Raw genomic sequence first — 17,341 nt, 5'->3', positions numbered from 1 at the left:
ATCTCCTTGCTTTTGCGCCACAATAGTGTTCGCCGAAACAACAAGATCGTAAATATAACAACAACAAAAATATGCCCTGGAAATAACTCACCAAAACGATCAATGCCTAAGCAATGAGGGTTTGGGTTGGCCCTGAAAGTTGGGCGCCACAGAAATATGTCCCCTTCTCCGGGGTCGCTCAGTCGGCGGAGCGAGAGTCCCAAAAGGGTGGACCGTTCGCAGGGCCGATTATGCTATTAAGGGACAACTTCATAGAATTTATATTTTCAGGACCCTTGGTGACTGGATAGGTGACACAATATAAATGAAAATCAGGGCAAAATAACAACAACGTTTATTAAAAACATAATGGAAACTCAGTCTGGACAAATGCATGAAAGAAAAAAAAAAAAGAATTATTAAATACAATGTGATTTTTGCAATAAAAGGAATATCTCAATCTTTAATGGCTTGTGAATAAATGAATACGACTGTAAGTCCTCGCATGCTTCTGGAGTTAGATTCCATTGCTTCTCCAATGAAACTCCACCTAAGATTTTACTCTGTAACATCGAATGAATCACTAAATTAGCAAAGCTGTCATTTTCCGTTATAACTCATGTTTAGTCATTTACAGGTAAAATAATTTCATACATTTTGAAGAACAATTACTATTAACTCAGCATTTACTTGTTCAAGAAAATTTCTTGAACATTCATTTCACTCTACCTGTGAAAAATCCTCTAACTCATTTTGTCATCATAAAATTCCTTTACAATTTCATTTTAGTGTTGGGAAATATTTTTACAAATTCTTCACTTTAGCGTTTGGAAATATTTTTACAATTTCTTTGGCATAACTCCCTCTCTCTCGTAGACTACGCTTGACTGTATTCTTTCCTTACTCTATTTAACCTTTCTAAATTACCTAGCATTTCATGGATGGATAGAGCATCATGTGATCCTACACGGAATCAACAACAACAACAACAATGCATCACAGTCACAAAAAAAATATACAAGATAAGTTTCCTTGGAATGATAAAAGTAAATGACACCAAATAACCCAATTCTACCAACTGGTTATAAGTACATTTTTATCACACAATGAATCTGTAATATTTATTATTATTATTATTATCCAGTCATTTATCTCGTCTTCCTCTTGGGTTTTATTGAAGATCCTTATAATCATCTGACCAGAATAAAACTCGCTCATGACTGTAGTTATGATGATACAGAAAGCCAAATTTCTCTCTCGAAGAATAACCATCACCATCATCAGTGATAAGAGCTCAAGAGCCTCGAAAACATCTAATAACGATTAAGTCGTGTATTATTCATATCAGTGGTTGAGCCAGAAATAGACCTATTATAGTCCCTAAATCCGTACATCCTCATAAATCATTATCGCCATAATCATTCATTACAATCATTGTGACTCATAATACCGTTTAGGCCCGACATGCACCCTAGTAGTCCCATGTCGTCCATTAATGGCGAACTCCATTATCACAATGACCATACAAGTTGAATCTCAACAACTTTTACATTATCCGACCTTTACTATTTTGATCATTATTATTATTACTATTATCCTATAATGGCTCCTAGATCGTTCTCTCGAAGAATATTTCTAACATTCGTCGTTCACTTTCCCTTCTACCATCAATCACTACACATGACTAACAGGGTTTTAAAACTACGATTTAATTATAGTTTACTCCTACATTTAATCATATCTTCATTTACTATTTTTATGAGTTTAATTTACTCTTATTATTATTATTATTATTATTATGATTGTTAGTAGACCTTACTCCCTTAAATCACTTTCGAAGATCATAATCATTCACTCTTGTCAACTCGAGAACAACTGGGATTATTCATCATCACGTCCAAAAATAAAATTATCATTATTCCAAGAAAATGCAAAGATAGAACAATATTGAAATTACAAATCAACGAAGTAAGGAATGCTCTCCCATCACCATTACATACAAAATTACTAAGGAAACTACTTTACTCTACGCAAGAATACAATCTAGTCATCTACTAAAAGAGAAGAAATTTTACAAGGGTACTCATATTTCCGGTGAAAATCCTTGGCGTCGGGATGCTGCTTCAGGCGACAACGTCTCTTGCCTCATCTATGGTGGTTTACGGATGTACAAAGTCATCGCGTTGGCGTGCACTCTGGAATTTAGTTCCTCATGACTGTAGCTATATTCAGCGTCTTCTTTTTACTCCAGCAAAGTCCCAGAAAATCTCTCGATTTCCCTCTTGATCGCCGCATGTCGACAACTTGGTTTCCTCGGAGATAGCTGAAACTAAAATATTCTATTAGCACAGGGATCCACACTAGCTATAACTCACTAAGTTATGTACAACACTTAACTTGGCGCAACGATGTACTTTAGGTCCATTATTACTATAAGCTTCGTCTTCTGAACACATTCATTAAGTTACGATACGCCTTAGGCTGACAAATAATAGGGCTGACTATTATGATGATTAAATAAAGGTTAGATTTCCTCTCGCCTATCCACTTGAGATCGTGATTTCCTTTCATAATGTCCAATGGAACATTCCTAAAGCTTCTATGGCAAGAATCGGCTTTAATGAGCACGCTGACTGTCTGCGGTTTAACATTTTCCACCCGGGAGAATGCACGACTGTAATAAGCTCGCTGGATACTGCGTTGAGCTAACAATGAATTACACTGGCATTCAAGTAATGTAATGATCGTGCCCTACAAGGGTTACACTAGTATTCACGTCGTCTGAACATATTCTTCTTTCCCGTAGAGAATACACGGTTCGACTTCTCGTAAGAAACAACTGTCCGACGTGCTCTTGAAAAACTGTTCTGGCCGTCGTCTCGTAAAATTTCTCTTGAACTGTTCTGACGTTCTTACCCAAGAACTTCCTTCGACTTAGTTCCAGAACAATCCTAATATTTCCAGCACTTTCCTCAATTTCTATTGGCTGGTAATCGACCTGCGCCATAGCTCGTCCTTGACCGCTACGAGTGGATTTTATGAGAACATTTCTCCTCCCCTTTGTCGTCTGCCGGTGTCATGACGTAACTGCGCTCTGGTCGCCCTCGATCAGCTGTTGACCTAGTTTCGGCCGGCTCGCTCTCGCACAACTGTGTCACAGCTGGTACACGCGCACTCGTAAGCAATGCTCCGTAATAAATATTCCTAGCTTTCTCAAATTAACTGAGGCACCATTTAGACGGGTACAATATATATATACTGACGCATCAACTTAACTTAATAATTATTATTAATAGACACATGTCTGAAATCTGTTAATATTAAATTAATTTAAAATTTAGTACATAAAAGGGAAGCATTTGAATTGAAAATCGAGAGCTTTTGACAGCACCCCAGTGGAAAATAAGACCCCACCAAACCACATATTAATGAAGAAACACGACATATCACCATTAACACAGAACATGGCAAATACAGACATAATGTCCTCTCAGGAGACAAACCCAGAAAAATAAACGTACGACCAAATAAAACCAAAATTTAAGACCACAACGTCATGTTAAGGAGAGACAATAAATAAAAATACTGACACATAATTTACAGGATAGAACCAGTTCACATAACGTCACCGTGAACCAAAAAATTAAATTGCAGTTTCAGAAGGAAACAGTCATAATATTATTCACGGAGCAATCCACAAGGTGCGCATATCGCACCGGCGACTATTCACAATCTCCCCAATAATGACAATAATAAGTTACCTAACCGTCAGGCCAGAACACATAGCAAAACAATACAAATCACGAGCGATAAGATAAGGACCAGGCTCCATATCTTTCGCACTTGGGTTGTCTAAGCCCTCGATTAAAATGAAAACGTTACAATGGCATTGTTGACAAACGTTAACGTAAATGCAGATTTACTAAAATAATTAGAACAAGGATCTCATTAAAAGCCCGCAATAGGGATGAAAATAAACTCATTAAGCCTAAATAAATATTCTCAGAGAGAGAAAAGCAGATATTCAAATTGACAATAATAATAATAATAATAATAATAATCTAAAGAAATTTAGAAACTAATGTAAGCGTAGGGTTAGTTCGAACACGGACAAATGAAATGCCAAAACAGACGGAAAGATATACCGAAAATTTAGATGAGAATAACGACCAAGATCACACGTAGGAATGTGTAACCACACACACCACAACAGCAAAATTTAAAAGAATTCACCAAAGAATTATCACACTCAACAAACCATGGCCATAATCACTCACAAAATACAGAAACAAATAAACCCAAGGGAAAATCAACGTTTCAATGAAAGCGGAGGAGAATTTAGAAATTACTTAGGCAATAATGGCCAACTACATTACAAACACAGAACAGACTTAAACATGACGCCTTACCACAAAACTTCGATATATTTAAAATCACAAAGAAGACACGCATGATTATATAACAGACTTACACAAGATTTGAGCACAAGGAAATGATAACGGCCTACATACCTTAATCCATATATGCCTAGGTAAGGCAACTGTGCTCCAACTATCACTAAAACTCACCAGTAAGAAATAAACTTAAGATATTCACATACTTTCAACCACATATTTACATAGAATTACAATAGAACTAATTTACACCATAACACAAGAATATAATTCCCCAGATGGGAAGGGGTAAGGGCATTACCCTATACCAGTCTGCGAATGCATTGTTTTTGCAGCGGGAACGTAAGCCATGTTAGCGTCAGCGTCTTCTCTCCACACCTTCAAGCGCAGAATGACTCACTTCCAAGTTCCCCGCTAGGAGTGACATGGAATAGGCCTGATATTCATCCTGGTGGGCAATGTCAAAACACACACTGTAGTAGCAAATGTAGTCTCATAGATGGCGTAAGAGTACGTGTAGCTGTCCACAGTGCAATTATACTCTTACAAATAATAACACACAGTATAACTATGTGACAAAAAGTTCACTTCTCCTCGTATAGACAGAGTAGATGCCCAGTAGGCCAAGAGTTCAGGATGCAAAGCAGAATTTATCAGAGTCCCCGAGATACGAAGTTTTTATTAATTCAATATTTCAAACATAGTAGAATTCCAGTCTCTTATAATTGTGGTATATCACAGCTCCGTACAATAACTAGGCCGAGAACACGAGATCTGCAGTGGAATGAAATAATTCACCAAAGTATATGACATAACTAGAGTATTTGTTAAATAATGCTACAAGTTTCCTAAGTTAAAATAAATTATTCTAACTTCAAATTGTTTTGATCTTCAACTCTGCAATTTTGAAAGATTCTGTGTGAGGGGGCATTTAATAAATCTGTAGGTATTCCTTAATAGTAGTTCTTGTTTGGGTATCATTCATTATATGAGTTTGATACAGAGTTTCATACCATGTTATCTTGTGCAAACAATTTTGTTATTAATAATAATGATGGTGAATAAACAATATAAGAGAAGGAGTGTTCAATGAAAGTTGAGAAGCTAGAGGTTAGGACCAGGGTCCATCCAGTTGCTTATATCTGCTGATGAAATTGTTCTGTATTGTATGAAATCCGGAAAACTAGACAATTCTCGTGGTTAAGTAGGGAAGCTTAATATAAGTGTCTGGTATTAGTAAGACTTTGATGACAACTCCAGTGGGATGGAAAGAAATTTTAACAAGTCATTTTGGAACAAGAATCACTTCCGGTGGTAGAAGAGATGTAGAAGTGAACCACTGTGTCAAGAGTGTGGTCATCATAATAGGACAGTGGTTGGAAAGGGGGAGATCAAGGAAGAGAAAAGGATGACAATATATATAACCACCTTTCAAACTACACTTATGGTACTGAGAGTCTAACCTTCTTGGTAAAACAGAATTGTGAAATCCTGGAGAGCAGCTGGACATGAGGGACTGAGGAAGAGAACACTTAGCTGGAATGGGAATGTGCTGAATGTAGAATGATCTGAGGGCAGTTAGTAATTGAAATGATTAAATTTTTATTTACCTGACGTTATTTGTTGACTCTATCAGTCTAAAAAATATTGCATTATCTTCTCTGATGCATTAAATCCTTTGTGAAATCCAGTAATTCCTTAAATAAGATCTACTGATCATATTATAATTCCCTAAGTTTTCAAAACCCATTGATTTTACAACATCCTATGCTTTTACAAAATTAATTTGTTGATTTTACAACATTCTTTGCTTTCACAAAATTAATCCATTGATTTTACAGTATCCTTTGCTTTCACAAAATAAATCCATTGATTTTACAGCATCCTTTGCTTTCATAAAAGAAATCTATTGATTTTACAACATCCTTTGCTTTCACAAAATTAATCCATTGATTTTACAGTATCCTTTGCTTTCACAAAATAAATCCATTGATTTTACAGCATCCTTTGCTTTCATAAAAGAAATCCATTGATTTTACAGTATCCTTTGCTTTCATAAAAGAAATCCATTGATGTTACAACATCCTTTGCTTTCACAAAATTAATCCATTGATTTTACAGTATCCTTTGCTTTCATAAAAGAAATCCATTGATTTTACAGTATCCTTTACTTACTTACTTACTTACTTACTTACTTACTTACTTACTTACTCCATGGCTCTACGGTCCTTTAAGGACCTTGGCCTCCTTGACCACAGCTCTCCAGTCGTCCCGGTCTTCAGCACGCCTACGCCACCTCCTGACTCCAATGGTCCTCAGATCAGTCTCCACATCCTCCAGCCATCTCATCCGGGGCCGACCTCTCCTTCTCCTGCCCCCAGGGTGTCCTTTCAGTGCTTTCCTTGGAAGTCTTCCCTCCTCCATCCGTTGTACATGCCCCAGCCATCCAATTCGTCTCATTTTGATTGATGTCACCAAGTCCGGCTCCTTATACAATAATCTTATTTCTTCATTTGTTCTGATTCTCCATAACTCTCCCTCCTTCACCGGTCCAAATATCTTCCTCAGTACTTTCCTTTCCCACACATTTAATCTCCTCTCTGTGGCCTCAGTCAATACCCATGCCTCACTCCCATACATAAGCACTGGTTTAATTATTGTTTTGTAGAGAGTCAGTTTTAATTTCCTGCTTAAGTTTTTACTTCTCAGAAGGGGATTCAGTGCCCTGTAGGATCTGTTGGCAGCCTTAATTTGATTTACAATATCTGTCTCAACTTTATTTTCTGATGTTATTACTGAGCCAAGATATGTGAAGCTATCTACTACTTCAAAGGTATAACCATCCACTTGGAGTTTTTCAGTGTTCCTTCCACTTCTCTCTGTTACCATATATTTAGATTTAGCCTCACTTATCCCCAAGCCCAAGGACCCAGCCGCATTTTTCAGCTCCCTCAAGGCAGTTGGAAGTGCCTCGTTACTTCTAGCAGATATCACCACATCATCTGCATAAGCCAAAATTTGGATCAGTCTATTGTAAATATTACCACCCAGATTAGTAGTTACTGATCTTGCAGCTTTCTCCAACACTAGATTAAATAACACTGGTGATAAGGGATCTCCCTGCCTTAGGCCTTCTTCAGTTCTGAAAGATCTTGACAGACTTCCCTGCACTTTTACCTGACTTCTGCTGTTCTCCAGGGTCAACTTAGTCAATTTTATTAACTTCTGTGGGAATTTAAACTCCTTCATTGTTTCCCACAATGTTGATCTCTTAACTTTGTCATAGGCTTGTTTAAAATCTATAAAAAGATGCCCTAGTCGAACATTGTATTCATATGTCTTTTCCAGAGTCATTCCCTCCATGTTTTACCATTTCTGCTGTTATGAGGTCATTCCCTGGGGCTTTACTGCTCTTCAATTGTTTTATAATATCTTATTTCTTCAATCGATGGTGATCCCATATCGTCTTCATCCTCATCTCCATTCTCCTCATCCATCTCTTCCTCCTCACACTCATCTCCATATTCACCCTCCTCCTCTCTCTCTGAAATTTCCATACGGTCTGATCCTTCTTTTTCTTCATTTATTGGTCTGACAGAAAGTAATGTTTCAAAATGTTTTTCCCATTTTTCCAGAATTCATTCTTTCCCAACAATGAGTCTATCAGTCTCATCCTTAAGCATATTCACTCTGGGTTGATATCCCTTCTTTACTTGTCCAACCGCATGGAAGAATTTTCTGCCTTGTTTGTTTTCAAAATTCTTCTGCATTTCATCCACTCTCTCCTTTTCTTCTATTCTTTTCTTGTTCCTTATCAATGTCTTTACTATTCTCCATTTCTCTTTAAAAACTGCAATATTATTTCGAGTGGGTCTCTGTAGCATTGTTTGTCAGGCAAGATTTCTCTCTTTCAGAACCTTATCCACTTCTTCGTCATACCATTTATTTCTTCTCTGTTTCCATCTCTCTCCAAGTACTTCCTGCGCCGTTGTATTTATTGCTAGCTTGGTTTCCTCCCACATTGTGTTGATGTCCACATCTCCGTTTCTGCCCATCTGTAGCTTTCTTTGCAGCTGGTCTCTATACTCTTCCTCCTTCTTCTCATCCCTTAACAGTTCTACATTATAGATCTTGCTCTGCTCAGCTCTGTCCCTGGGTTTAATTGCCAGTCTTTCTCGGAACTTGATCCTCACCAGTATGTGATCTGAATCACTGTCTGCACCACGCATGCTTCTCACATCCATTATATTGGAGGCATGTCGCGCATCTATCAGCACATGGTTTATCTGGTTTCTTGTCAGACCATCCGGTGATATCCATGTCTCTTTATGGATCTCCTTATGGGGAAAACATGTGCTCTTAATCACCAGCTCCTTGCTAAAGGCAAAGTCAATCAATTTTCACCCGTTTTCATTTGATTCTTGGTATTTACTATGATATCCTGCCACTGGGTGGTTTTCTTTCTCTTTGCCTACTTTGGCATTATAATCCCCTAGGACAACTTTAACATCATACTTGGGCAACTTGTCATAGACTTGCTCCATTTTTTCATAGAAATGTTCTTTCTCTTCCTCATCGGCATCCTCTGTTGGTGCATGGACACTAATTAGTGATATGTTGGCAAATCTCCCTCTCAATCTTAACCGGCATAGTCTAGGGCTTATTGCTTCATATTCAATCACATTATGACTGACCGATTTCTTGACCATAAACCCTGTTCCTATTCTATTTTCTTCCTCCCCACTATTGAACAAAATGTAGTGCTGTAGATCTGTCACCTCGATTGTCTTCCATCTTCTGTAATGCTGCCACATCTATCTGATATTTAATTAATTCCTCCTCCAATTTTCTACTAGCCCCGGCCTGAAAGATACTTCTCACATTCCATGTTCCAATATATCCGTATCGTTGCCATTTAGCGCGCTTTAGTCGTCGTAAGTTTGGGACCGTCCGGTTATCTTGATTTGGTTTCTGATCAATATGTAGTTTTGTGGTAGTGGAGTTGTTAGCCCCATGTACCAACCCCCAACCTGGAGGACCAGGGTATCACTCTTAGTCTGGATCATCACCTTAGAACTGTCCAGCTTGGGTGGCTCTACCAGGAGCATATGCTCCCGCCGGCATAGCTCTAAGGATCATTTGAACACGCAAGCCTCCAAAACACCCGGCAAAATTGTATTTTGCCTTTGTCAAGGTGGTGATACCATCGGGAGGACAGTATCCTTTGCTTTCACAAAATAAATCCATTGATTTTACAGCATCCTTTGCTTTCATAAAAAAAATCTATATTTTACAACATCCTTTGCTTTCACAAAATTAATCCATTGATTTTACAGTATCCTTTGCTTTCATAAAAGAAATCCAATGATTTTACAGTATCCTTTGCTTTCACAAAATAAATCCCTTGATTTTATAACATCCTTTGCTTTCACAAAATAAATCCGTTGATTTGATGACATCCCTTGCTTTCACAAAATTAATCCATTGATTTTACAGCATCCTTTGCTTTCACAAAATAAATCTGTTGATTTTACAGTATCCTTTGCTTTCATAAAAGAAATCCATTGATCTTATAACATCCTTTGCTTTCACAAAATTAAACCATTGATTTTACAGCATCCTTTGCTTTCATAAAAGAAATCTATTGATTTTACAAGATCCTTTGCTTTCATAAAAGAAATCCATTGATCTTATAACATCCTTTGCTTTCAAAAAATTAATCCGTTGATTTTACAGCATCCTTTGCTTTCACAAAATAAATCTATTGACTTTAAAACATCCTTTGCTTTCACAAAATTAATCCATCAAATTTACCTGCTTTCAGTGAACTTAGCATGATCTCAAACTTCCTTTACATGAAATTAAAAATTATGTTCATTTCAAAATTATTCAGAGATATATTTCCACCCTGGAAATTACTGTACAATGATGCACTGAGATTTTCCCATGGCAGAGCATGAGAAATTTAACCAAAATTTATATATCACAAATGGCAAGAATAATCACTAAAATCATTACCTATAGCACTCATACAATCACATACACACTCGATGTATGTGTAGATTACTGTTAATTTTATTTCTGATTTATTTCTAATGTGTATTTCTCAGTTTTATTGATGACCTTAACTTCAAAAACATTATAGTTATTCATCTAAACTGACTGATTAGTGATCGGAAACAAGAAAAAGGATCACTCTAGGAGGCATTGACATGAATTATTAATGGGCTTCAACTTCGTGGTACATTTCAAAGATTCATATCAGATCAAATGACTCACGGGAATACATAATATTACAACATTTACATTAATTTTGCAATGGATTATTACTTTGGACTGAGTGTACTTATATAAGTACTTATTATTAATAATAGTACTGGTTGCTTCCATGCAACAATCACATTCTCAATAAATTCATCACATTACATCTACAGTATGGTACAAAATTTTGTAATCACCACCACTGGTGAGCATTCTATCCTCACACTATCTAGCATTAGATTCATAATTCTTGGGCACATTTCGCTTCCTATGAAATGTGTAATTTACTAATAGCCAAGAGAAAATCAAGTCAGAAGAGCATATATAATTACATGATCAGAATAAGAATGAATCAGAAAATTACAATTCACAACACATTATTTCAGAGTTTAGCAAAGTGGTCAGTTATATTTAATTTCTGATTATTCAGAGAAAAGAAATGCTTTAAAATAACTGAAAATTACACAATATCCATTCACTTCCAATGCATACAACTATTTGAACCATACTACAAAATTCACCAACACCATTAATAGTTTGAAGGGGGAAAATGCTCAACATTATACAAAATTAATAGAATGACTATGGCAAGCCAGAAGCTCTTCATAAGTTCCAGGGAAAAATGAGAAGACAATTTACAAATGTACTTAAGTTAGCTGTAATGACACTGGATATGCAGTTGGGCTGGAAAACTGCTCATGATGCATCCCCCTTAATATCTGATGGTCTAATGATGGCTTAGTTACAGCAGTTCCTGGCATTGAATTCCCTCATTTGGTGTACCATATTGAATGATGAGGTTCATCTTCTTTGAAGCATATTGGGGCGATGGTCCAAGTAAATCAGGTTTTGCTTTGCATTCCATATTCTGAAACTAAAATATGACATTAAAATTTGATCAGGGCAGATATATGTAGTTTTTTATCTATCTTAACTAATGGCACACACAAGTCCCTATCTTTAGCTTCTATTTAACTAAACAAAATAATTATTTCACTTGTAGTGGATGACTGTAAAATTCCTGTTGGAAATTTATACGGCTGTTGGAAATTTCTAATCATAGAATAATATAAGTCCATGTCATCATCATTATCATCAATGTCCCACTCCAGTCGCCTGGGTGTGATTATAAGACCACGTCATAGACTTAACGTCCATGGCATGGCAAATGTGCTTGCCTCCTCGTGAGGAAATCAATATCGCTTGTATTCTGAAAATCCTGTAGATTCACATTTTTTTGAATTGTAAAATAAATTTTTTGGCAGAATAGTTAAAAGTAGAGCTTAGTATTGTATAGTAATTGAGTAAAGTAGTTTCATTTTTATAATATGATATCATCGCCATAAGACCTATCTGTGTCGGTGCGACGTAAAGCCCCTAGCAAAAAAGAAATAATATGATAAGTGTAGAGGAGGTAATAATTCTCATAGAGTAATGTAATTTAGAATAGAGTAGATGATGAGAATGAATAATTAACTTTCACAGGTCTTATGCCTTCGTACTTCTGATGGAATTAATTCATATCTGATGGATAAAGTTCTTCTGCAGTTCAAATGTTTCATTGGTTTGACTCACGGATGATTGATATTTGCAGAATACGTCAGGTGTGTTTAACCTTGACACACACGCACTACTGTGGAGTCACATGGAATTTTCTCGGCCAATGATTAACATTGCAGTTTCACTCAATGACAAGTGAGACGGTAGGCTCACCAAGTTCAAACCTCGAGGTTAGAGCATTCCCTCCCAACACAACTGTTCAGCTTGACCCAGTGCCACAATAAATATACTTCGTCTTGGCAATTCTCTAAATAATCTGTTATAATGATTGAAGACTCGGGTACAATGCACTGGTGTATTAGACCCCCTTCTAAGCAAAAATTAATAAAAAACCAAAAAATTATATTTTTCAGATATTCCCAGTTCATTTTCCCACTTTCATCCACTAAAGCTTCGAAAATTAACACAAACATTCAGCTAAATAGTTACAATTTTGTACTCAATTCTGCACTTGGAAAAACTGGGTACTTATGTTGTAGTGTTCTGTCTGAACTTCTCCATTCCTGCCACAATGAAAAATCTGTATCAAAGTAAAGCAGTTGTTGAACATCATTTGAAAAATACACAGATAAGAATGATGAGATGGACTTCTGCTAAGGATTTGGGAAGGATTAAAAGTCATTAACTCCACGGGTCTTTTGTGGCATATCTAGGAACTTGTTTGGGACAGGACTGCAATGGTCAGCCTCATAGTGTTAATAACTGTTGAAGAGATATAAAAATATTATTCAACAAAGAATGAATCTTGCTCACCTATTTGAGTAGAAATGTTCATGTTACTCAGATTCATTATATTAGAATAAAAATATCTATAACTTCATTAGAGGTTCTTGTGGCTTTCACCATTCAGTCTGCAAACATCTGTGAATTGATTATGTACCTCCACAATCTGTTGCTTGAACTAGCCCTATAGCTATATTTATTTGCACACCTCGTATCAAAAAACCATTAAAGACTGAGTCTAACCATCATCACCCAGTCCCGTACCTTGCATGTCAACACCTTTTATTCTCTTAGTTACCCAATCTTCCACCATTTGAGCCATATGACGGCACAACGGAAGCCAACTTGTTCATAAAACTTAATTCATCATATATATCCAAAGTCCATCAAGCTTCCAGTCATGTACAGCAAAGCCTGTGCGAAAACAGTCCAGGGTAAACATAGCCTATGCCAAATCCTTCAAGCAGAAGGAATATAGTTCTGTGAAGACTGTTAGTCATGGGCTCTGACAATAACAGTGGTTTTATATCGCGTACATGGCGATCTCTCCTCGTGGATTTGTCATTGATTTTACTATCAATGTGGGACCTACAGTCGAAATTCTGGAATGAGATACCATCTTGTAGCAAAGACAGTTGTTGGCTGAATGATAGTTGCAAGAATGACTTTCGCTTCATTTGTATGGACTTCTGTAACCGATTTAGAATTAACAAAAATTCCATGAGCTCACCTGTCAAACTAAACTCATCGGTTAGTTTGAAAATGCGGGACCTCTTTTGTGGAATTAGAACTACATCTTGCACAGAATGAGAAAAAGCATGTTTTTAAGTACAGGATGTATTTGAGACCTACTGGCCCAATTTTCTATTTTTACAAATCTATATTTTTTTTCAAAAGTAACGGGTATTGTACAAAAAAATATTTTATAACTTGAGCCCATTCCATTCCAGTATATCGGACTTCCCTGCTTGGCATCTATACTGTGCTTAGGAACTAACTGTGGAGGCTTGCGCTTCATTTCACTCTTGGGTAATGTCCATAGTCACCTTTTCTTGGAAGTAACTAAGTGTGATAAGAAGTCCACTTCTACCTGTATTGAGTTTCCTTCCACAATCTTCAATGCATTTTGTTCCTTGTATGTGGTATTAACATTATGTGTATCTTTCAGTTTTGCAGGCCTGACTGAAGATCCACTGCATTCGTGTGATGTTCCCTCCAAGACATGCAGTCCAATAAGTAATTTGCAAACTGATAATGATGATTTGCCTTACAGTTGTACCGAATGCAATAGTAGGTTTGCATTAAAGGGCACCTTGAAAGCCCATATGCTTACCCACTCTGGACAAATTCCATACTGTTGTCCAGTGTGCAGCCGTATGTTTCCCACAAATAGTAATCTTAAAAACCACATGCTTACTCATTCAGGGGAACGGCCGCATAAATGTACTGTGTGCAATGCCTGTTTTGCCTTGAAAGGTACCCTTAAAGGTCATATGCTGACGCACTCTGCAAATAAGCCGTACCAGTGTTCAGTATGTAATAAATCTTTTGCCCTGAAGACTCCTTTGAAAACTCATATGCTTACTCACTCTGGTGATAAGCCTCATGCATGTTCTCTCTGTAGCCGTAGATTTGTATTCAAAAGTCTTCTCAAAAATCACCTGCTTACTCATTCTGGAATCAGACCTTACTCCTGCTCAATATGTAACATGGGATTTTCAGAGAAATCTCAGCTTAAGAAGCACATGTTTACACATTCTGGTAGCAAGCCTTATGCCTGTAACGAATGCAATTGTAAGTTTTCTAGGAAGTACAGCTTGGTATCGCACATGGTAACTCATTCTGAGGAAAAGCCGTTCTTTTGTTCGGTGTGCAATAATAGTTTTGCCCGAAAGAATTACTTCAAAAAGCACATGCTTCTACACTCGGGAAAAGGGCGAGTGTGTTGTAACGTCTGTGACAGGACGTTCTCAAAAAAGTGTTATTTGAAAAAGCACATGTTAATTCACTCTGAAGATAAGGTGAAATAACTTTGTGGTATTACGCTTATTAAATGATGATGATAATTTCGTGTGGCTATTTCTAGCCGAGTGCAGCCCTTGTAAGGCAGACCCTCGGATGAGGGTGGGCGGCTTCTGCCATGTGTAGGTAACTACGTGTTATTGTGGTGGAGGATTGTGTTATGTGTGGTGTGGAAGTTACAGCGATGTTGGGGACAGCACAAACACCCAGCCTGCGGGCCATTGGAATTAACCAATGAAGGTTAAAATCCCCGACCCGGCCGGGAATCGAACCCGGGACCCTCTGAACCGAAGGCCAGAACGCTGACCATTCAGCCAATGAGTCGGACTATTAAAGGATTTCATCTTACAATCCACTTTTGGAATAAGGTCTACGGTTATAATCAATGCAAAGGAGTAGTCTGACAGGATATTTGTTAGTGGCTGTCTCAAGGGTACATTTTCCATACAAGGTGATTTTCACACTCATCAGTGAAGTCAGGCCATTTACATGTTATATTTCTGGCAATGAGAATACATCATTTAGGTAACACCCGGGAAACGTCAAAAGTAATTTTTTAAGGGCCCTTATGGATTCACATTTAAGTTTGTATTAAATGCATACTGTGCCAGAGAATTCCCGTACTTTAGTGGCTAGTTTTAGGAGCATAAAATGAAAACACAGCGTGTGTACAGCTCGCTGTTAGGAGTGAATACAGACAGAGAGCTGTTACATCTTGTTCAATGATTCGTGTTATTTTCAAAGTTCTGAGTTTATTCATAAGCTCAATATTGTATCTCCTTTTGCAAGTACTGTTGTTCAGGGATGTTGTCTTCCTTGATGTCAGCCAGCGATAACAGTTTCCTACAACCATGGACCTTGGGCTACCTTCAACATGGATAAATCTGCACCATGGAAACATGTATGGAGGTTTTCAAAGTTGATAGAAATTCTCATCGCGGGGTTCACTTTCATTCATTATTGGACGAGTTCAAATTGTAAGTTCTCTGGATACTACTACAACAGATGTATTCTTGTAACACCAATGCCTGGGTCACTTCTGAAAGGAAACACATTGGTTTTCACTGATATTGTCACTGAAGATGATTAAATATATTAATGTTGTTGTTGGAGTCATCAGTCTATAGACCGGTTTGATGCAGCTTCCATGCCACCCTGTCCTGTGCTAAACTTTTCATTTCTACATAACTGCTGCATCCTACATCTGCTCTAATCTGCTTATCATATTGATACATGGGTCTACTCCTACTGTTCTTACCGTCTACACTTGCCTCAAAAACCAACTGCACAAATCGTTCTTAACCCTCTTGGAGACAGGAGCCTATCTGGTTGGCCACTCACAATCAGCTGGAGGAGGCCAGATCTTCGCCTCCACTCTGCTACTGTAAAGTGCCAGGCCGGCTTTAGTGGAAATATGTGAATTTTAAAAATCATGTATATCTATCGGCGTATGGCAAATACAAGCAAGGAATTTTCTGCATAGAATATACAACTGATTCGGAGTGAGGTAAAGTATTAGAAATGTTTTATTGTTGATATTATGGTTGTCATAAACCTTTATTTTTAGGAAAAGAAAAACATTTTTGTACTTTCTCTCTCAGTATATACTTTGAAAAAACATTTATGATAGAAAAAAATATATGTAATATTGTAGAATGTATTTTAAAATCTAATTCAATAAAATAATTACTTTGAAGGGGAAAAATAAAAACAAAAAGTAAAATGAAATTTATATCACTAGCAAAAAACAACAATTTTACTCGCCAATAAAATTAACAGATCGATGTATGGAAAATACTGACAAGGAATTTTCTACGTAGACTACATAGTACAAAAATAATCCTGAGTTATTAAAAAATTAAAAAATAATAGTTGATACTATAATTTTTATTGCCTTTGTATGCTATCTATTTCTGTAGCAGACCAGTTCAGAATTCTGAATGAATAAACAAGAGTTGGAATAGCGTACGTGTTTATAGCTTAAATTTTGTTCTTGGCACTTAGGTGGCTGCACAAAATCTGATGCAACCTCGATGTATATTTATCAATGAGTTCATGTTTGATTTTCTTGTGCTCCAGAGTTGCATTTTGAGCAAATCCAAAGTACTTGTATGTCTCTATTTGTGTCATTCCCCCAATTAAAGATCTGGAATGGAGCTCATATGGTTGGGAGTTTGTGTACCGACCCCGTTCAATTGTTAGCAGCTTACATTTCTTTACTCCCAACGTCATTCCCACATCAGATGAGTAAGAGTCTATTATATTCAGGAGGGTGTTTATATGTGTTTCGTTGTGGACATACACTTTCATATCATCCATATAAAACAAATGAGATATTCTATGTTTCCTTTTGTTATATTTAATATCAAATCCAAAACCAGGAGCTTTTCGAAGATTGGAAG

General features: G+C 36.9%; 1 protein-coding gene across 1 annotated transcript in view; it reads left to right on the top strand.

Annotated features, from left to right (window-relative positions):
* The window catches only part of LOC136874605 (uncharacterized), a 108,892-nt gene that overhangs the window by 85,581 nt on the left and 5,970 nt on the right, over positions 1 to 17,341 (top strand). The window contains exon 5 of the mRNA XM_068227876.1: positions 14,086 to 14,449. Within this exon, the coding sequence (XP_068083977.1) occupies positions 14,086 to 14,449 (364 nt within the window). The remainder of the gene's footprint in view (positions 1 to 14,085; positions 14,450 to 17,341) is intronic.

Source organism: Anabrus simplex, chromosome 5 (assembly GCF_040414725.1).
Source record: "Anabrus simplex isolate iqAnaSimp1 chromosome 5, ASM4041472v1, whole genome shotgun sequence".
Classification (NCBI taxonomy): domain Eukaryota; kingdom Metazoa; phylum Arthropoda; class Insecta; order Orthoptera; family Tettigoniidae; genus Anabrus; species Anabrus simplex.
This window is presented reverse-complemented; position numbering and strand designations above follow the sequence as displayed.